The 21932-nt window shown below is 37.7% G+C and overlaps 1 protein-coding gene and 1 pseudogene across 1 annotated transcript; one reads left to right on the top strand and one right to left on the bottom strand.

Moving 5' to 3' along the window:
- Positions 1 to 3943: 3943 nt before the first annotated feature.
- On the top strand, positions 3944 to 4799 carry LOC149840424 (CASP-like protein 1F1). Its single transcript, XM_090004426.1, has 3 exons — positions 3944 to 4122; positions 4311 to 4428; positions 4509 to 4799. The coding sequence occupies exons 1-3, from the start codon at positions 3947 to 3949 to the stop codon at positions 4725 to 4727; spliced, it is 513 nt and encodes a 170-aa protein (XP_089860552.1). The 5' UTR covers positions 3944 to 3946; the 3' UTR covers positions 4728 to 4799.
- Positions 4800 to 6701: 1902 nt separating this feature from the next.
- Positions 6702 to 13831, bottom strand: LOC149840423 (uncharacterized; annotated as a pseudogene).
- Positions 13832 to 21932: the final 8101 nt, after the last annotated feature.

Here is a 21932-nt window from a genome sequence, read left to right as displayed (position 1 = left end):
AGGTCGAGGGATGGTTGAGGTCACCAACCAAAGACTACATGGAAAGAGACGTGCCGTGCCAAACCACTTATTTTATCAATGAGATTCTCTTTATATCGCCCACCTTTGAAAGCTATGATGGATACACCCGTGCGCCAGCAAGGTTTTCCCGGCTTATTAATAAAAATAAAAAAACAAATTATGAAATTCAGACCCACCTTTTATCTAATATTTCATATCAGGTACAGACCTTTCTTGAATCTCAAATCAAGACCTAATGTTTCCCAAAAGTGTTAAATAGGGACCTTGGTTAATTAATCTCCCCGAAACAAAAAGGTGGGAAACGTTTAAAGCTCTGTGAAGCATAGTGACAAATATTGCAAGATTTATTGGAAAATTCTTGCGATAATATTGCAAAAAATTGCCTAAAAGTTTAAAACGGCAATTTCTCGCAAGATTTTTAAAATATCACAAAAATTATGAAAAAAACATAAATACCGTGATTTAAATGTGATATTTATGTTTTAAACGGCTATTTATCATGAAAATCATGTATTTTTATTAATATTTTGTTATAAAAATATTTTTTATAAAATTTTAATTTATTTTTTTATTGCCGAGATTTATGATTTTTTTATTTTAATTTCTCGCAAGTTTTTGAAAAACGAGATTTTGCCGATAAAAACGTTTGTCACGAAGTTCCTATTTTACCTCTTCTATAAACAGGCGACGCGTGCAGTGCCAAACCGCTTGTTATTATCAAAGGGGGCTATGCTTGCTTATCTGGTAGGAGCAGCTTGTGCACGTCACCTGGGTCGTTGCATGTTCAAAACTGGTAAGGGTCTGCCTAACCCCAGCTTGCCTTTCAAGAAAAAGAAAAAAAAGAAAAGTCACCGTGTATCCACACTGTTTGTGTTGTTGGTAAGGGGTGTCAAGGGGTCGTCGTTTACCCGGACCAAACCCTATAGGGTCCACGTATAATGACAAATAATAAGACCCAATTAAGATCTGGGTCTGAACCCAAAGGTCCAATTAATACATGGACCTGGGTATAGTTTGCAAAATTTTATACTAGTTTTGGGACCGACCCGAGTTCCGATTAAGACCCGCAATTTTTCAATGTAAAAATGATTAAAAAATATTATTTTATTGGGTATATATGGTCTGGGGTCTAGTTAATGTAGTTATTATCGGGTCCGGGTATGGTTTCTCTTATAGTAGACCCGATTAGACTTGGTTCCGGACCTAATACCATACCTAAAAACCTGGTCCAAGTCTGATTCCGCTGGGTCCAAACTAAACCCGACCTGTTGAGACCTAGTTGTTGGTGACACACCAAACTCTTTTGGAAGACCCATTTTTACCTGCAAATTGGCATGTGGCAATTAATTAATTGGACAATGACTTAGATATCACTAATTTTTCAGGTGACAAAGGGTCAGTCAAAATAAATTATTTGGCTAGGTTTGTCTTATTTTGAGTGATGAATTGGCGATGTCTGCCTTTATTTTAGTCATGAAAATGATGCCAAAAGCGAGTGTCATCTACCTCTTTGTTAATCGATTAATTTGTGATCAAAATGATTTGGAATTGTTTGAATTGTGCCAAGTCATGTCTGAGTCTTTCATAGGTCACTGGCAAGATAATGTGGGAAATGTTCATCTAACTAGGCCAATTAAGCTATATTTTTCATAACCGGGTTTCTTTAGAAACTGATCCGATCCATGTCCCACCCGGCCCATCGACGAGCCATTTCAGGTCTGCAGTTGGAGTAAGTTGCTTTATGCAATCCTTGCTCGACTCATATGGACCAAGATGTATCTTTGACTGAGATCTATTGACTAGGCCAGGTCCATATGCTGCATCAGACGTTCATGGTCAATTCTTTGACTGAAATCCATTTACCAATCTTTATAAAACACCTGCCTGGGTTGCCCTATTGCTAGCGGGCCTGGGAAGAAGGTGCTGACCCCTTTGTCCTAGGTTCGACTCCCACCAAGTACATGGGTGCCTTTCAATGGTGGGCTCCATAAGGACTTGGGTGTTAGTGTTAGGGCCCTGTTTGGAAACTAGTAGCTGGGTTGGGAAGTAGCATTTCAGGAAATCCTGGATTTAGCAGCTACCACCTCCCATGCTTTAGTGTAAATACAATGTCACTTCCCATCCCAAACCAGCTATCAGTTTTCAAACAGCCACCAAGTGGTAGTTTGGTCAACTTTTTGCCAAATACATTAACTCATATCCCAGTTCCTAGATTCCAAACAGGCCCTAATGAAATGATATGTGGGTCTCTTGTCTCCTATCCAGTGTTAAATAAGATCTTCATAACGTATATGTTCTAATAATCTCTCTACCATAATGTCCATGGCCAATTCTTTCTCCAGGTCAAAATTTTACAAACCTTTGCAAGTCAATAGTAATGGAGTGCTTTATTATCCTTGTGTGAATCTCGTCTCCTAACAGAGTTTTTTTGTTTTTCCTTCCTAATATCTGTTTCATTGGTGCATCTATCATTTCTATTATTGACCACAAACTGTAGAGAGAAGGACAACATTAATCATATTGAATAGAAGGGTACTTTACATGTAGGCACTTAACATATTTGAGATATATGCCTGACCTTTTAAAAAAATGCTCAAATAGCTGGCTGCCTTCATTGTGTTCTTGATCACCTAACTCCAGCTAACTCTTGAAAAATGGTAATTTTAACCTTTTTCCTCTTATTGAATGTAACTTTTATAGACCCCTATTTTTGTTGTTATACTCGAGAGTAAATAAGTAATTTTGAAGAGAGAGAGAAAAAATAACTCAGCTTGCAGACTGAGCAATTTGTTAAAAGGTTAGGCGTCTTATCTTAAATATTTAAAACATAACAGTTAAACATAAATTTATCATATGTGAGGTGTAGTAATAAAAGCATGCTAAATGGGTTTTTCATTTAAATTTTGATTGTATAGATGTGATCTACATGCTTGATTTTCTGATGATCAGCTCTTGAAGTGGTCAATTACATACATAGGTAGGTTTTTATAAGATTTAAATAATTCAACAGGCCAAAATCTTCATAAAATTTTGAGACCCTAAATATCATTTTTTTAATAAAAAAGCATGATCTGAATGTCAATTCCTAATAAATGGACCACGCCTAACACATCTATGAGGTCAAAATTTTTAAAAAAATTAAAAAATCCTAAAAAATCTATTCAACATGTTTCATTTAGCATGCTTTCATCACTCGAGAGGTGCATATGCCCAAATTACCCTGGATAGAAAAAATGATGGAAAATCATCATGAAAAAGGAACAATTACTAAAGAGATTCTCAATTGTTTTTCTCTACAACCTTATGACAAAAAGATCTCATCCTTTGATATAAGATACAACGGATCCTATGTTCATCCCAGCCGTCCAACAGATGCATTTGAATGACTAGGATCAGTCTACATCCAAGCAAAAATGTAAACCAATCCTAACCGTCGTTTGACGGTTAAGATTGAATGTGGGATGAAACCCATCCTATATCAAATGATGAGACCCGTACTCATCATATGACAATTGCCTCCAATGTAATCCACGACGCTAGATCATGCTGCCTATCCCAAAAACCATGATCCTTTATGTAATTGCATATAGGAATCCATAAGAAAACGAACACGTTGCCCTTGCCCAAGTATTGACGACAGAGTAAAGGACACGTTGAATAAGTTGTATCATTCCAGACAACGCCAGGGACGCATTTACCATCGTGAAAGAAGCAGGGAAATATTTTCCAAGGGTAACATCTGTCCTTAATTTGGTAAGTTAGGTGGCATACCCTTCACCCTTATCTATGCTCTCAAAAGACACCCTCTCATGCCCTATAAAATCAGCCAAAAAGATCCCCATCTACTCTCACCAATCTCTCTCTCTCTCTCTCTTTGAAAACTGAGCTTCTTGGTTCAAACATGGCTGTGGAAGAAGCTAAAATCATGCAAACAGAGGAATACTCAGCATCCAGGAACTTCATCATCTATCAAATCTTGCTAAGACTTCTGGCTGGAGCTGCTGCATTAGCTGCTGTTATTATCATGGTCGCAAACAAGGAAACCGCATACGTCTTTGGGATGCCTGTTGTGGCTAAATATAGCTACTCTGAATCTTTCAAGTAAGTACACAGCCACCATGATCACCTGTTTGTTTCAACACTCGTTTCCCTAGGAAATCGTGGGGGTTGGAATTCGAGTTCCCCTGATGAAATGCCATAACTCAACCTTTCAACCAACAAATTCAACTTAATTTTGATGGATTCGAGCAAGAAAGATCTTGAGCTTAACATTTCCTACTCCATCTCAGGTTCTTCGTCGCCGTGAATTCGTTCGCCTTCATGTACTCTGTGTTGTCTGTCTTCTTGATGCTGAAGCCTTCATGCTCCAAAACCAGAAGTCATTTTGTCATATTTTTCTTAGACCTGGTAAGATTTTTCACTCGTTTGCTTCATTTTCTTTCAGACATGAGTACACTGAGTTTGAATTTGCGTCTTGTTCTGTGCAGACAATGGTGGCCTTGCTTATTTCCGGATGCTCGGCAGCGACCGCAGTCGGGTATATTGCGAAGAATGGCAATCAGCATACTGGATGGATGGCAGTCTGCGATTACTTGGGGTCTTATTGCTCCAGAGGTGCTGTTTCTGTGGCGTGCTCCTATGCTGCATTCCTTGTCTTCTTCCTGCTTACGGCTTTCTCCATGAAGTTCCCTAGGCATTCATATTAGCATTCTTTCCCTCTTCCCCAATGGCAGTACACATGTTCCCTGTATTCAGCAATTCCAGCTCCATTAGACAGGGCGTGTTTTTAAGGTCATGTAACTTTCAATTCATATTTAGAATACACACTACCAACATTTTCTTTCCTTTTTTTCTTGAAGGACCAGAAGATCACATCCCATTCATGGGTTTATTATTGCCAATAATATGGATGAAATTTTTGTATTTTATTGATCAAATTTTTGTAGTATTTAAAGAAAGTATTAGTTAATAGCACAGTTGCTATTAGTATATATTGATGCAATTGTTATCTTAACTATATAATGTAGTATGTTCTAGCATATTGATGCATGGGTCTGAGAGAGAGAGAGAGATGCAACTGATTGCATGTGGGCCACGTTTAATGCACGATGGCGAGGAGGAAGATCGTTTAGTTCCTCTCCTGTCCCTGATTAAAGGCCCCTGTTTATGCTTCTCTATTTTTCTTGGTGTTTTTTTTAACTTTCTCTAAAGCTGCTACACCACGTTGTGTGTGCTTCTAATGCTTGAATCAGGTTGGGACAAGGGAAATGGACATAAAAGCTCGTTTTCCTCCTTTTAAACATGAAATACGGAACTACTGTTACAATATCGACATGATAACTAAGAGTTACTCATTGGAAGGAAGATTTTGAGAATCACCTTCTTTTACTCTCTATACATTTTAGTCTCTAAAGAAAAGGCAAAGGCTACCTTGCATATGGGGGCTTCTGCTTGAGCCCCCTTTCGTTTGAAAGGAGGGCCTCTCTCCCAGGAGTCCGGATCAGGTGCAAAATGACCCCCATCACCCTCCATCAGGTCTTGGGTCCCCACACCTGTCCCAAGATGAAGGGTGATCAAGTGCTTAATGCACAAATATTTGTGCAATCATATTGGACCTGATCTTCTCACCTCTCCCAGGAGATGAAATCAAAGCAGAGCCCGCATCAATAATTAATGTCGGCCCCACCACTTTTCATGCGAAAGGGCGTCGCACCCCACCCCCATGATAAAGGCTTTCACACCAGAGTGCTGTTTCACGTGAAAGCCGTGTTCCATGGGGCGGGCTGGAACAAATGTAGCCTTTGCTTTGTCTAAGAAAGGTTAAAGTTTCTTTTGGCACCTTTCTTAGGGCAATGCAAAATTAAAAAATCCCTACAGATTTTCTGACCCTTCCAAATGAGAGATTTTTTTGCTAAGAGAGTTTTTCTAAAAAGTACACTTTTTGATAGAAAACATTTCTCCAGGAAAGAGGTGGAGGAATGTTTTCTACCAAAAAATTTTATTTTTACACTCTCCATCATCCATCTCACATGTCACCACCACCCTCCTCTCTCATTTTTTCATATTTTTCCACTTTGTTTTTCTCATGCTACACAAACAAGCGAAAAACTTTCTTTTGAAAAACTTCTCATATCAAAAACTCTCGTAGGCAAAACTTTCTTTTCCTATGAGAGTTTTTCTCTTTCACTCGTGCCCTTAGGCTTTCCTTTTTCCTAGGCTCTCATTTTCCAACCTCAGACGCGCTTTGTATTAGGCACCTAGGAGCCCACTCGTGTTAGGGACCTACCAAAGTTGACCTCTCTCTCTCTCTCTCTCTCTCTCTCTCTCTCTCTCTCCACTTTTTAACAACAGAAGCGTCAAAAATTTAGCCAGCCATCAACTGGAATTATGGGGGTCCATGCACCGCATAGCAACATAAAGGCTGAGCTAGGGCAGCAGTTCGTCTGTCATGACTAATTATTCATCACCATGCATCTAGTTATGTCTACTTCCAAAAGAGAAACAAAGGATCTAGTTCTGTTATTGCACCCATCAATTTTCCTTCAGAAAGTAGGCTTTTGGATGTCCCCTGTTAATTGATTCAAGAATAAAGTTATGTAGGATCAGAGCAGTCGTAAGCAAAAAGTGAAAAACTACCAATAGGTTACGAAAGCACATTGCACTAAAATAATTTGTGTGAATTACATATCTTCTGTTGGTAAATCCGTTTCCATCTCATCATCTGAATCCTTGAGGTGCCCTTTCAGTGTTTGGGCTCGAAGTTCGCATTTCTCACTATGCCACATGAGATCTGTTGTGGGCAGTTCGTATTCATCAGGCTTTAGAGAGCTGAAATTCAGGAAGTTCAGGCAATTCTCGACTGGTCCTGCATATCATGAAATGGGTTTCAAACAAACTGCTGCTTACAGCGAATATTATACTAATAATATGAACCATAATCATCAAAGTTTGGGCTACGATAAGTTGTTAAAGTTGGGCAGTTAATGGATCAGGTCTGAGAAAACTCTAGGTTTGGCATAAACAAAGAGACCCAGAAAAAACTCTGGCCAGTTTGAGTATTTTCAGCAAACCTGACTTGGTTGGCAGAGAGGACAGTGGATGATCATAACAAATGAACCTTAATGCTCAGAGAACTATTTTCGTCAAACAATCACCAACCTCGTGATGCCAGGTCAACTTGCACACAGTTAATCTATGTTAGAAGTCAACAGATTTTCTTTGCAAACTGTGGATCCTTAAAGGGAACTTGTCTAGATCAAGGAGGTAGCCATACATCTGGGACTTTTTAAAGAGTTTCTGGAATTTTCAGTTGTAAATGCTTCACTGCACCCCAAGCAGGAGGAACCCTGCAAAATAAGCGATGAAACAAAGGATTAACCACTATGATGTCCACACAATAACCTTAACAGAAATTGAAATGATAAACAAAGTAAAAGCAAACCTAGTGACAGGCTTGGCTTGCAAGGCAGAAACTTAAACATATCCTCATGAAATCTATGAGTAGTTCATCTGCAGCTAGCAGACAACTCAGCGCATTCATGTGATCAATATCAGCATTACCCTTGTCAAGTATCAGACCATGATAGTAATTTATGGTCATACCTTTGCTTCAAGATATTTCCATTTGATAAATAAAAGATGTTTCCTTCAGTGCTTTTCATTATCGCTATAACCTGATAAACAGAAGTAAGCCTGCTAAAGACAAGATGGGTAATTACTAGAATAGAAAGAAGTTCAGAGATGGAAACAATTGCTTCGTAAACATGAACATCAACTAGGGAGAACAGGCAATGGCTGGTATCTCACATAATGCAATGGATATTACCATTACAGTTTCTTCAACTGTCAAGCATGTTTGATTCCTATAAACACATCTTCCCACATGATATGCCAATTAGTCTACTGGATATTTATGACTAAATACAATTAAGCTGCTGCGAATTTATACAGTAGCAAGAGAGAGAGAGTAGAAGGAAGCATATACAAGGAAAGTAGAATGTGGTTGGATCATAGTCACCTATATCCTTAAAGGTAATTTCTCGGCGAGGATATTTCTCGGAGAGATTTTCAAAAGTTGATAAATCTTGGGAATATCTCGGGAAAGTTTACAACAACAACAACAACTACGCCTTCATCCCAAAACAATTGGGGTCGGCGATATGAACCAACAAAGAAAATCATTATGGGTCTTCCACATGAATCCTTCTCCTCCATTCATTTCTATCCAATGCCATGTCCTCGGTGAGGTTCAAAGCATTCATATCCTTTCTTATCACCTCCATCCATGTCTTCCTAGGCCTACCCCGACCTCTTTTAACTAATAGATTTTCTCATTTCTCCATCCTTCTAACTGGAGCATCATTAGGCCTTCGTCGAATATGTCCAAACCACCGTAAACGATTCTCTCTCATCTTATTTTCAATGGGTGCAACGCCTACCTTCTTACGTATCTCCTCGTTCCGAATCTTATCTTTTATTGTATTTCCACACATCCATCTCAGCATACGCATCTCAGCTACACTCATTTTTTGAATATGATGTCTCTTGGCAGCCCAACATTCCGTACTATATAGTAAAGCGGGCCTAATAGTCGTCCTATAAAACTTTCCCTTCAACCGTAATGGCATTCTACGATCGCACAACACTCCAGTTGCACTCTTCCATTTCATCCACCCAACCTTTATCCTATGATTTACATCTCCATCAATTTCTCCATACTTTTGAATGATAGATCCCAAATATTTGAAAGAATCATCCACCGATATTTCGTGCTCACCAAGCTTCACTACACTCCCATCACTACTTCGTTGCTTACTAAAACGACATTCCATGTATTATGTCTTACTCTTACTCAACTTAAAACCTCTTGCTTCCAATGTTTGTCTCCATAATTCTAACTTAGCATTAACTACAGCTCTAGACTCATCAATCAAAACAATATCATCAGCAAACAACATACACCACGGCACATTTTCTTGAATTGATCTCGTAAGCTCATCCATCACTATAGCAAATAGGAAAGGGCTTAAAGCAGATCCTTGATGTAATCCAACCGTTATAGGAAAATTGGTTGTCACCCCTCCACAAGTGCGGACATTGGTTACTACTCCTTCATACATATCTTTAATTATACTAATGTACTTGAGAGAAACACCTTTCTTCATCATTGTCCACCAGAGAACGTCCCTAGGTACTCTATCGTAAGCCTTCTCCAAATCAATAAAAACCATATGCAAATCTTTGTTCCTCTCTCTATTTCTCTCAATAAGTTGTCTAAGAAGATGTATAGCTTCCATAGTTGATCTTCCAGGCATAAAACCAAATTGATTCTCCGATATCATGACAATCTTCCTCAACCTAGACTCAATCACCCTCTCCCAAAGTTTCATAGTATGACTCATGAGTTTTATACCACGATAGTATATCTCGGGAAAGTTTAAAAATTGAAAAAAATATAAATAACAAAAAAACTAAGAAAATAATAAGTTTTGTATTATTTTTCTTTCAAAAATATAAAGAAACATGTTTTAAAGGTTTTAGAATATAAAAGAAACAAAAAAATAGGAAATGCAAACTTAAATTTAAAAAAAAAATCAAAATATCGTAATATTTTCTATTTGCCGATATTGGTGACTATGCGTTGGATTGAACTAAGGATCTATCAATCAACAAAGCATCACCCATAAAGGAACCAATTACCTACATGAAGAGAATAAAGAAAAAATACACACAACAATTTTAGGGTACCATCAAAATTAACTGAAGTCTGAAGTTGAACTATATATCTGCAGTAGATCTGAGTTTCCTTTTGTCTTTACTGTAGTCCAGGTGAATATAAAGAATTTTAAAACATAGATTCATGATGGCAAGTCTTGCACTTTTGATCAACTTCTGCTGAGAAGTTTGCCATAAATTATGTATATGCATATCTACAATCCAATATTACTGGTTTAATTAGGAACAATAAAAACAAAATATGCTATCAAGACAAGGATTAAAAGAAAAGAAAAATCCATGTAATACTGAAACGATGCATTTTTCAAAAAATACTCAAACATTAGACATAAGTGGAAAGCTGGAATTTGAGTTTCTTTTGAACAGATGTTTATAAAAGATTAACCTGAGCAAAGTATGTCAATTGTTCACATGCCAGCCTCCTCTTTACAGATGGTGTAGCATTTTCACTTTCAACAGCCAATCCAAGCTGAATCTCTATTGCCTGCAATCGACAGCATGATCATAATGGTTGGAAACTAGCAATCTGTAGTCTCTTTCCTTCACATTCTCTCTATCCATGACTGCATATTCACACATTGACGAGAGAGAGAGAGAGAGAGAGAGAGAAAGAGATGTAAGCACCATAACATTAATCATGGGAATCTATAATAGCAGCTGTCAATTTACAATATCTTAACATTGTGAAAGTAAAAGAGACCTGTTCATGGAGCCTGATGGCAGTAAGAAGAGAATTAGCATTGTACAAGTCTCCAATCTACTTATCTCTGAGCTTCAAACTACATATTCCTAGATAAAGTGCCTAACACCACCACATGGTCAAGTATAACAACCTATCCATTATTGCATTGAACTGCATGTCATTTCTTAAGTTTTTTCACATATACAACAGAAATTTCTTGATTCGTAATAACAGAAAAGTTAGGTGGTTGTGCATAATAGGTGATAAGCTATGTCACATGGGTGTGGGTGCGGGTGCAAGGGTGCGTCACTTTCAAAAAACTTGGGTGCGGGGGTGCGGCAATATATATATATATATATATATATATATATATATATATATATATAAAGTCCAAAAGTTGGACATAAATGACCCTGGGTGTGTTGACCGCACCCAGGGTCAGGTTGACCGCACCGGGTGCCGCACACGCACACGCGTCGACGCAGGTGCGGCACCCAGTTGGCCGAGTCCCTGTGACAAAGGTGATAAGTCGGGCTTTTTCTTTTTTAAAAATTTGTTCATGCTTATGTTTGAAGGACTTTGCTTCAAATATGATTAGAATCTCAAAACAAAAGCATATGTGTAAGCTAAATACTTGAAGATGATGTATAAGCTGAAAGCACCTGGCCCAGTGCTTGGTGAGAAATAGCCTCCAACATGGTCTCTTGCAAGTCTTTAGGAAGCTTTCTTCTATGAAATAGATGTTGAGGATTCATTCAATAAAAATGCAAAGAAATTATATTAGAGATGCAAGCAACAATAAACAATTCAATTTAAGTTGCAAAGGAAAACAAATTAAAATTTCATTATGCGATCGTGTAGACATACTTGACATCAGGTGGCAAGTTAACCAATGTATGATGAACACAGTATTTTACATATCCTGCTGCCTTCAGCAAGAGCTCAATAGCTGTCTTCATGCAATCTGGACAAATGCTTCAATTTAAGTACTCAGTTAACAGTTAAAACCCAACCCAAACTGTGTGTGTGTAGGGAAAACATTGGCTACACTCTAGAGTAAAGTACTCCCTAGCTGAATCTCATGGGTGTGATCTTTGTTTGGCCAATTTGACCCCACAAATGTGTTCCACATGTTTCATTTATTAGGAAATGCACTTTGGATCAGGTGGTTTAGATGTAAAAATATGATTTTCTTAATAGTGAAACTTTGACCCATTGCAGACCATTGAATTTTGTAGCCTTAAGACAATATGCTTATACAACTTGACTAGACGGTCTAAAATATGTTTTTGACAAAACGAACCATATAGATCATATCCATAGGGATTGATTCACAAAAGAATTAAGATAATGTGAATGAAGGGGCAGTTTCTACTAGAGGGTACAATGCACTCGAGGGTAGCCTACACACACATCCTTGTAAAGGTGGCAAGACACACCTTCTGATACACTCTTTTCATATTCATCACTGGGATCTTTTGGAATACGCAGCAAGTTTGCCTCTGACAATGATAACATTGCCATCATGCGTAGAACTGAAAGTAACTCATACCAGGAATTTGCTACAGGCAGTTCCTTCACATATGAAAGCAAAGATATCAACAAGAGAAATGCATGCCAATCCGACAAGAAATGTCAAGAGATGAACTTAAAGACAATAAAGGAAGATAGCGAACAATTAAAGGAAAAATATTTTGTCAAGCAGTGATTAAAATCTCAGGTTTTAATTACCATTCCGCAGTCTTCTAGACTTTCCCAATTAAACTCCACCATGTCTTCAAGATGGTAATCTGGAGAAACACTTTTCAATTTATGAATAGTAAGATATAACTCATGATCTTGGCACAAAGAATAGATCCTGTGGAGCATTTTTCAGCTAGCATTAAAAGAAAGAAAGGAAAATTATTCAGCTAGCAGATCGAACCCAATCAAATTGTGTTGATCAGAAAAGAGAAAATCAAACTTCAGAGAATTCGTACTTGTGTAGTATGTTTGTAACTGAAATGCATTAATGATATTCCTACTCAGGGACTTTGGCTATCCTAGTCATCCTTGGATTTTCTGTCCAATAAGTGTTTAATCAGTGATGGACCCTTTATCAGATTCACATATCCAAGCTCTTTGACAGATGAATGAGGTTCAATGGTGTGTGCACTAATGGTAGTAAAACAAGAGCATAGGTAAATACGTCTGCAACTGTCACAGGGACTCGGCAACTAGGTGCCGCACCCGCACCCGATGCGGTCAGGGTCATTTATGTCCAACTTTTGGATTATATATATATATATATATATATATATATAATTTTTTTTATTTTTTCCACACCCCCGCACCCGCACCCATGTGACATAGGTCTGCAATATGGTAGAAATAACAAATTACAGTATTGGTTCTTTAGTTTCTGTTTTCATTTTGTAATAGGTACTCGACCAAGAAAATGTTAAAGAAGCTCATTCTGACATTAATCATGAATAAAACACGTAAATGGGTTTCAAACTTCCAATGCATCATACATGTATGCATTTTCAAATTCATCTGTATATGAATGTTAGTGCATCTCACTTCAACTTCAAGATCATAATGAATTCGCAGGCATCTCTAAGAGGCTCATGTTGGTTTCAAACACTCAGCATGATATCCATTATGAAGGTTTGTCAACCCATAAGCGATCAGAAAACAAATACTTTCTCAAATGCATCTAAGTTTAGCAGCAAAACAATAAGTTCACTCATCTGATATGAACAGATAATAATATAATATATATGAATTCTCTCATTTAATCCATTGATGAAGCACACAACAAAGTGAATTTTATTTTAATTAATGAAGCCAAGAGGGAATTCAAAAATTTATTGGAACAAGGAAAACTTGGGTTCATACCCTTTTTAGTTAAGCCCACCAATATAGTCAAGTATTCTTCAAGAGCATCCCGAAGGTTAGGAATAGAAAATGCATCTGTTTAGACAAGGTAAGACAAGAGGACTTTGGGAAAATACTGGCAAAACATTGTTCAGCAACATCCAGTATAACCATCTATAAACTATCTTGACATTATTGATGTGGTGGTCCTCAAGTACCAGAGGAGAGAGGCAATGCAAGTGAACCAAGACTGGATATGTATTCAATCAAAAGGGAAAAATAAAACTGGCCATCTTGAGTGGGCATATCAATCACAGGCATTGAATGGTTGAGACTCCATCTCTCTGCGAATGAGACAACCTTATGTCGAAGGGATGCCAATCTCTGAACAAGGTCTTCAGACAAGGACCCTCTAAGTGGCCTTCTAAGATCAATTTCTTTTGGAACTCTAATTGATGGTGCAAAGACCACAATTTCATGTATAGGCATGCATTTCTTCTTTCCAGCTGTATATCTGGAAGTAGTACACCCCATCTCTTGGAATGAAAGTGCATTCCAAGAAAAGCATTCTGCCAAACTAACGAAACAAAACTCATAACTGCACTTCAGTATACAAAGAGTGATAGTTTGGACGTCATTTTGCAGTATAAGCTGATCAGCAATTATGTAGTTATTAAAGAAGAAATTAAAAGTAGTTGTAACTTATCTGTACTCTGATCCTATTCAAAATGTGTAAGAAAAAGCTGTCAGCGTTAGAAAGCAGCAAATTCATGTAATAGACAAGCACACATTTTATACAAAAGTTTTCAGTGCCACAGCATATTATGTGGTTGACTCTTCCATCAATAGCAGAACTTATTTCTCTCACTCTAAAATTACTTTAAGTCTTACAGGGTACCTCATCTTTAGTAAACCAAAACCACTTTAAATTATCCAGTGTTAAGCAGCACTTCTCAAGTCGATTAGAGGCAAACTCTCGGAATGTATTTTCCTCAAATAACAGATCAAGATCCATAAAACGCTTTAGTGTAACAAAATTTAGAATTCTACAACCCAAAAGATTCAACACAGAGCACTACTCCATCAGTCCACAAGTAGTGAAACTGAGAAAGAATAATGATTCAAAAACTTAGGAAAGAAACAACAACTCCGAGAGATATCTCCTTACAAGCAATGATGTAAACTTGTGCAGTTTTCCAGAACTATCACACTTATGCAGTTTTCTGGAATTATAACTTCGATACCTAGTCAAACAAGACACACATTCTAGCGGAATTGCATATCAAAGAATCATTGAGAAATTTAAGAACTGCATCAGAAAATCCAAAACATCATTTAAACCAGACGAGATTAGCTCATTCCGTAAGCATCAACAAGCGGTCAAACAACAAAAAAACCCTAGAAAGAATGAATTAATCATAAGAGCTCAGTCTGTAAGGACTAACGAGTAGTCAAATAGCTAAGAAACGCTAAAAAGAACGAATTACGCATGAGAACGCATAATTCAACTAGCCAAACCATCCAAAATGCAAGAATTTCCTGAATCCAACCCTAAATTTAAAAGAAATCAACGGAAAATCTACGAAACCGCTATCCGGATGCGCTAAAACCAGAAAAAATCATCAAAAACCAAAATTAAGCATCAGACCGGCCAAGAATCAAAGAAAAAATCTAGGAATCACGATCAACTCGAATTTCCCGATCAAAACCTTAGAATGGGCGGGGGAAAAGCGAGCGGAGGCAACAGAGGGCTTACCGTCACGCGCTGCTCCCGGCGGGACGAAGAGGGACGGTTTCGGAGGCCATTAATGGATGCGAGAGTCGCAGACGAGGGGACAGCACGTGCGGCGAAGGATGGCCAGCACGTGCGGTGCATCGCCATTGAGATCGTTTCGGGGGGAGGGAGTTCCTTATTTTTGTTTATTTATATTTTTTTTTCTTGCGCCCGCGCGGGAGAGATTTCAGATCCTGCATCAAATTACTGTATCGCCCTTATTTATAAACAAAATGACAATGAAAAACTTTGCTACGAGGGTGTGATTACATAAGACATCCTAAAATCAAGTATCGAATTAGATAGAGCCAAGTGTTAAAAATCTACACGTGGAAACAGAACTCGTAGGCCTTTTCTTTCTAATGCAATTCTTGATCATGCAGTCATTTTCTGGGAAGAGAGGAGTTGATTACGTCACTCGATCATGGACTAAGCGAATAATAAAACAGAGGAAGAATAAGATTAAAAGTTTTTAATTTGGATTTAGGTTGGTTGAAAATCTGCATGACTATATAAAACTCGAATCTTGTTGATCCAACACAATTAGCTAACAAGCTCAAACTTGAACCCTAACCTAGTGCTGCATGATTACTAGACCTAGGTTTAATGTTGCGTGACAATGATATGGGCACTGCCCAACACTACGTGTCTGTCAATGAGTCAGGTTTGCCTCAAGGTTTGGTAATAAAAAAGGCCCGATTAGAAACCAAGTCAGATCCAAAGGCTCGGATTAGTATATGGAAACACGTATGGATTGTGGAATTTCATACCAAACCTGGGTCCAACTCGAGTTCTGATTAAGACCCATATTTTTTCAATATTAAAAAGATTAAAAAGTGTTGTTTCTGGTTCATGTAATATTTATAGGACTCGGGTATAGAGTTTTTTGTGGTAGAACAAATTGGACCCCAGTATGAACCCTATACATGCACCTCAAAGTCAAATCCAGGTTTGGACTCACTTGGGTCTGAACCAGATTCGACCTTTTGACAACCCTAGTTATGTGTATTTGACACCTAAGTTCAAAAACTTTTGAAAAAAAGGACATGAGGACATTTTTTTATTTGTAATCAATAAATGTTAAGTAGAGAGAGTGATGGACAGGAAAACGAGATTTCTTTCACTTGATTAATTTACAATAATAAAATTATCTCAAGCCGATCTTTCGAAATAGGATATGCGTAGTGCAGAGCTCTACTGAGTGGAAAATGCATCGAGTGTAGGAATGCATGTTTGCTTGATCGGTGATGTGCGATGGTAGCACGGTATGTGATAGGCGTCTGTATCATCGTTAGTGCATTGTTGTGTGGCGGCACAGACGTGAAGCTTTGTTCGGTTAAACAGTGCTAGTGGATCAAAGGATATTGTATTTGGAGATTTGGTTAAGGACCTTTCGACTTGCAAGATTGTCCCACGCATAGCGGTTGGACGCACAGAGGTGCATGTGGGTTAGGGTTAATTTCTCCAAAGATCACATTAGGTGATTCCAACCGAGTATGGTGACTCGGGGCTAGGCGAGTGAATGCCTAAGCACCGACGAATGAGTTTTTTGTGGTGCTCTTCGCTATGATGTTCAATCATCAAGTGGTTTTCGAATTAGGGGCCGCAAGGTCTTGTTCCTTCAATGGTGAGGTTTTGCTATGTCATGCACATGGAACTACAATACGCTTCATGACACGCAAAGCTAAGGCAAAGTTTGTGCCTCTTATAGCTGGTATAGGATGGCTATGCACTAAGCGGCATGGACTACATGGAATGCACATTTGAAATTGTGTTTGATCAGCTTTTGCTAGGCAGTTGCGCATGGGGTGGTGCGCAGGGCCAATAAAAATGATTCAGCACATGAAAAAGTGTTTGTATGCGGCCTTTGGCCGTTAGACTGGGCAGCTTGACGCGTTGTGGGTTTGTGAAGCATTCTATACCCGTGATAGTGATAGAAAAACTTGTGGCGGTAAGGAAGGACCGTCACGTCACACTGACTTATTAAAAAAGTAAGCCCCTGACAAAAACAAACTTATATATTTATCTTTTCTACTAAGGTAACTTTCCAACAACAAGATAAAATTGAATTCAAAATACAAAGAATGGGTGAGTATGTCCTCGTTTTTCTTAATTCAATCTCACCTTTCACTGTATGGAGGTATCTCATCATTTTTCTTGAAACTTGATGTGCATATCCAACTCTGCCCTTAGCTATTATTTAACTAACATTCAAAATTCAAATTTTATTCTAACACTCCCCTTAAGCTAATGCATGTGGATTGATTATGCCCATCTTGCCAATAAGGAATTTTAATTGTTTTTTACCAAGAGCCTTGGTGGATACATTTACTCTCTAAAGTTTGTTGAGAATGAACTTAGTGAGGATTAACCCTTGATGCAACTTTTCTTTTATAAAATAACAATCAATCTCGATATGCTTGGTTCGCTCGTAAAAAAATGAATTTGCAAGATTGATTATCACAATATAAATCAATTGGCTGAGTATGTGAAAATCCTAAGTCATGAAGTAAATATGTAAGTTAAACAACTTCAATGGTTATAACACTCCGCCTGTGTATAACTGTTTAGTTATACATTGCCGGTCCCAAGCCTGGATAAAGGAGGAGGGTTGCGGTAGGTCTGTGACAGCCAGCATAAAAACTTAGTCATACCCTATAAAAATGAACCAATATGAGAATTTCGTTGGGGCGTTCCCTAGTGAGCGATGCGATGTACTCTCTAGGCCCAGAGGCAGTGATAAATAGGCAAGGGTTGCTAGGTTGTCGCCCAGAAGCGATGCGTCACACCGGCGCCCGGGTGTGGTGTCAAATAGGCAAGGGTTCTCTCACTTTGTTGGACGGGTGGGGGTAAAGAAGTTAGTCCAAGACCATAAAATTAGGTTAGCCACTTGGAACATAGGGTCTTTAACTGGTAAGTTGGTAGAGTTAGTAGATGTTATGTGTAGGAGAAAGATTGATATTTTATGTCTACAAGAGACCGAATGGGTAGGTGAGAAAGCAAAAGTGATAGAACCTTGGGGATATAAGATTTGGTATACAAGAATAAATATGAATAGGAATGGAGTAGGGATTGTTATGAGTCGTGAGTTTATAGATAATGTAGTTGAGGTCCGTAGGAAGGGTGATAGGATTTTACTTATTAAATTAGTATTAGGTACAAATATTATTAATATTATTAGTTTTTATGCTCCTCAAGTAGGTTTAGATGATTCCATTAAGCGTCAATTTTGGGAAGATTTAGATGGAGTAGTACAAGGGATATCTTATGGAGAAAGACTTTTTATCGGCGGTGACCTTAATGGGCATGTAGGCATTAGTAGGGATGGTTTTGAGAGTATCCATGGAGGCTATAGTATAGGAGAAAGAAACGAAAGTGGAGAAAGGATTTTAGATTTTGGTTTGTCCTATGATATGATCTTAGCAAACACTTGGTTTAGGAAGAGGGAGTCTCACTTAGTAACATTTAAAAGTGGGGTTAATACGAGTCAGATAGATTTTTTCCTACTTAGAAAAAGAGATAGGGGTTGTTGCATCGATTGTAAGGTTATACCAGGAGAAAGTGTAGCTACACATTAATTTTAGATCTTAGAATTAGACAATGTCGCAAAAAGGATAGACATAGGATAGATCCTAGAATTAAGTGGTGGGCATTGAAAGGAGCTAAACAAGGAATGTTTGTAGAGCAGGTAGTTAAGGAAGTTGATTGGTGTCTCGAGGAGGATTCAGAATCAATGTGGAATAAGATAGCGGGTGACATGAGAAAAATGGATAAGGAGGTATTAGGTGAGTCTAAAGGCGGTGCACCACTAAGTAAGGATACATCATGGTGGAACGAGGATGTCAAATTAGCTATTAAGGTTAAAAGAGAGTGTTATAGAAATTTAAGAGTCGTGATAATGAGAATTTGGAGAAGTATATGATAGCAAAGAAGGAAGCTAAAAAAGTAGTTTGAAACGCGAGGGCTAAGGTATATAAGGAGGTTTATGACAAGTTGGATACCAAAGAAGGCGAGAAGGATATTTATAGGCTTGCAAAGATGAGAGATAGGAAATCGAGGGATTTGGGTATGGTTAGATGTATCAAAGATGAAACGCAAAGGGTTTTAGTCAAAGATGAGGAGATTAAGGAGAGATGGAAAGATTATTTTGATAAGCTATTTAATGATAGTCATGCTCAAGATCTTGGAGACTTCTCCATTCCTTTTCATGAGATAAATCGTGACTTCATGCGCAAGATTTAAAAGAAAGAAATTGCAGAGGCTTTGAAGAAAATGAAATCAAGAAGGGCAGTTGGCCCAGATGGTATACCTGTCGAGGCTTGGAAATGCTTGGGAGAGAAAGGTTTAGAATGGTTGACAAATCTTTTTAACTTGATTTGGCGAACAAATAAGATGCCTAATGAGTGGAGGAAGAGTACTTTGGTGCCTTTATATAAGAATAAGGGTGATATACAAGATTGCACAAACTATCGTGGTATAAAACTCATGAGTCATACTATGAAACTTTGGGAGAGGGTGATTGAGTCTAGGTTGAGGAAGGTTGTCATGATATCAGAGCATCAATTTGGTTTTATGCCTAGAAGATCAACTATGGAAGTTATACATCTTCTTAGACAACTTATTGAAAGATATAGAGAGAGGAACAAAGATTTGCATATGGTTTTTATTGATTTAGAGAAGGCATACGATAGAGTACCTAGGGACGTTCTCTGGTGGACAATGATGAAGAAATGTGTTTCTCTCAAGTACATTAGTATAATTAAAGATATGTATGAAGGAGTAGTAACCAATGTCCGCACTTGTGGAGGGGTGACAACCAATTTTCCGATAACGGTTGGGTTACATCAAGGATCTGCTTTAAGTCCTTTCCTATTTGCGATAGTGATGGATGAGCTTACGAGATCAATTCAAGAAAATGTACCGTGGTGTATGTTGTTTGCTGATGATATTGTTTTGATTGATGAGTCTAGAGCTGGGGTTAATGCTAAGTTAGAATTATGGAGACAGACATTGGAAGCTAGATGTTTTAAGTTGAGTAAGAGTAAGACTGAATATATGGAATATCGGTTTAGTAGGAAACAAAGTAGTGATGGGAGTGTAGTGAAGCTTGGTGAGCAAGAAATACCGGTGAATGATTATTTCAAATATTTGCGATCCATCATTCAAAAGTATGGAGAAATTGATGGAGATGTAAATCATAGGATAAAGGTTGGGTGGATGAAATGGAAAAGTGCAACTGGAGTGTTGTGCGATCGTAGAATGCCATTGCGGTTGAAGGGAAAGTTTTATAGGACGGCTATTAGACCTGCTTTACTATATGGTACGGAATGTTGGGCTGCCAAGAGACATCATATTCAAAAAATGAGTGTAGCTGAGATGCGGATGCTTAGATGGATGTGTGGAAATACAATAAAAGATAAGATTCGGAACGAGGAGATACGTAAGAAGGTAGGTGTTGCACCCATTGAAAATAAGATGCGAGGGAATCGTTTACGGTGGTTTGGACATATTCGGCGAAGGCCTAATGATGCTCCAGTTAGAAGGTTGAAGAAATGGGAAAATATATTAGTTAAAAGAGGTCGGGGTAGGCCTAGGAAGACTTGGATGGAGATGATAGGAAAGGATATGAATGCTTTGAACCTCACCGAGGACATGGCATTGGATAGAAATGATTGGAGGAAAAGGATTCATGTGGAAGACCCAAAATGAATTTCTTTTTTGGTTCATATCGCTGACCCCAATTGTTTTGGGATGAAGGCATAGTTGTTGTTGTTGTTGTTGTTGTTTAAACAACTTCAATAGTGGTTGTGGCTAAGGCCATGTACTTAGCTTCAAGTGAAGATCTAGAAAGTGTAATTTGTTTCTTGGTCTTCTATGATATACGATTTTTTTTTCAAAAAAATGCACTATCTTGTAGTGGAGCACCTTATGATTGGACAACTGCCCAATCTAAATATGAATAACACAATAGTTGAATTGCACTATTGTTGCTAAGTAAAATCCTTTGCCCACTAGTGGACTTCAAATATCTTAGTAATTTCATGGTTGCTTCCCAGTGTTGTTGCCTTGGTTCTTGCATGAACTAGATAAGTATATGCACTGAATATACTATATCAAGGTGTGTGATGGTCAAATAAATGAGACAACCCACTAATCTTCTATAAGAACTTAGACTTTTGAAAATATCTCTTGAATGATCTAATTCAAGGTGTTGCTCCATTGGTAACTCTCTCTGAGTTTGGATCCCAAGTACCCAACATCTTTAAGTAATTCTAGGGTATACTTTTTTTAGTTTAAAAATATACCTTCAAGCAACTTCTATGCCTAAAAAATATTTAAGTTTTCATAGATCCTTGATATAAAAAACATTTACCTAGACACTCCTTTAATTTTCTTATCATAATATCAACATTTTCCGTTAGAATGACATCATTTACATAGACTAGAACAGATGTTCTTTCTTTCCCTGAAATTAAGCAAAATAATAAATAATCTGCCAATGATTGTTTGAAATCGACTTGCTTAAGTGCATTAGAAAACTTAGTAAATTATTTTCTAGAAGCTTGTTTTAGGCCATATAATGATTTATTGAGACATAGTGCTAGAGTCTCCCTCTCACATGAGTAACTAAGTGAAAACTATATATATATATATATATATATATATATATATATATATATATATATATATATATATATATATATATATGCATTATTAACATATAGCTGATGTAGTAGCCATCGAAAACAGGCAAACAATAAGCATCACATATATATGAGTTTTGTCATTGGTGCCAACATGTCTTGATAATCAAGTTTTTTATGTTGTGTGTACTTTTTTGCAACTAATCTAGCTTTGTAA

The sequence above is a fragment of the Nuphar pumila genome, chromosome 4 (genome assembly GCF_984573655.1).
Source record: "Nuphar pumila chromosome 4, dmNupPumi1.hap1.1, whole genome shotgun sequence".
Taxonomy (NCBI): domain Eukaryota; kingdom Viridiplantae; phylum Streptophyta; class Magnoliopsida; order Nymphaeales; family Nymphaeaceae; genus Nuphar; species Nuphar pumila.
This window is presented reverse-complemented; position numbering and strand designations above follow the sequence as displayed.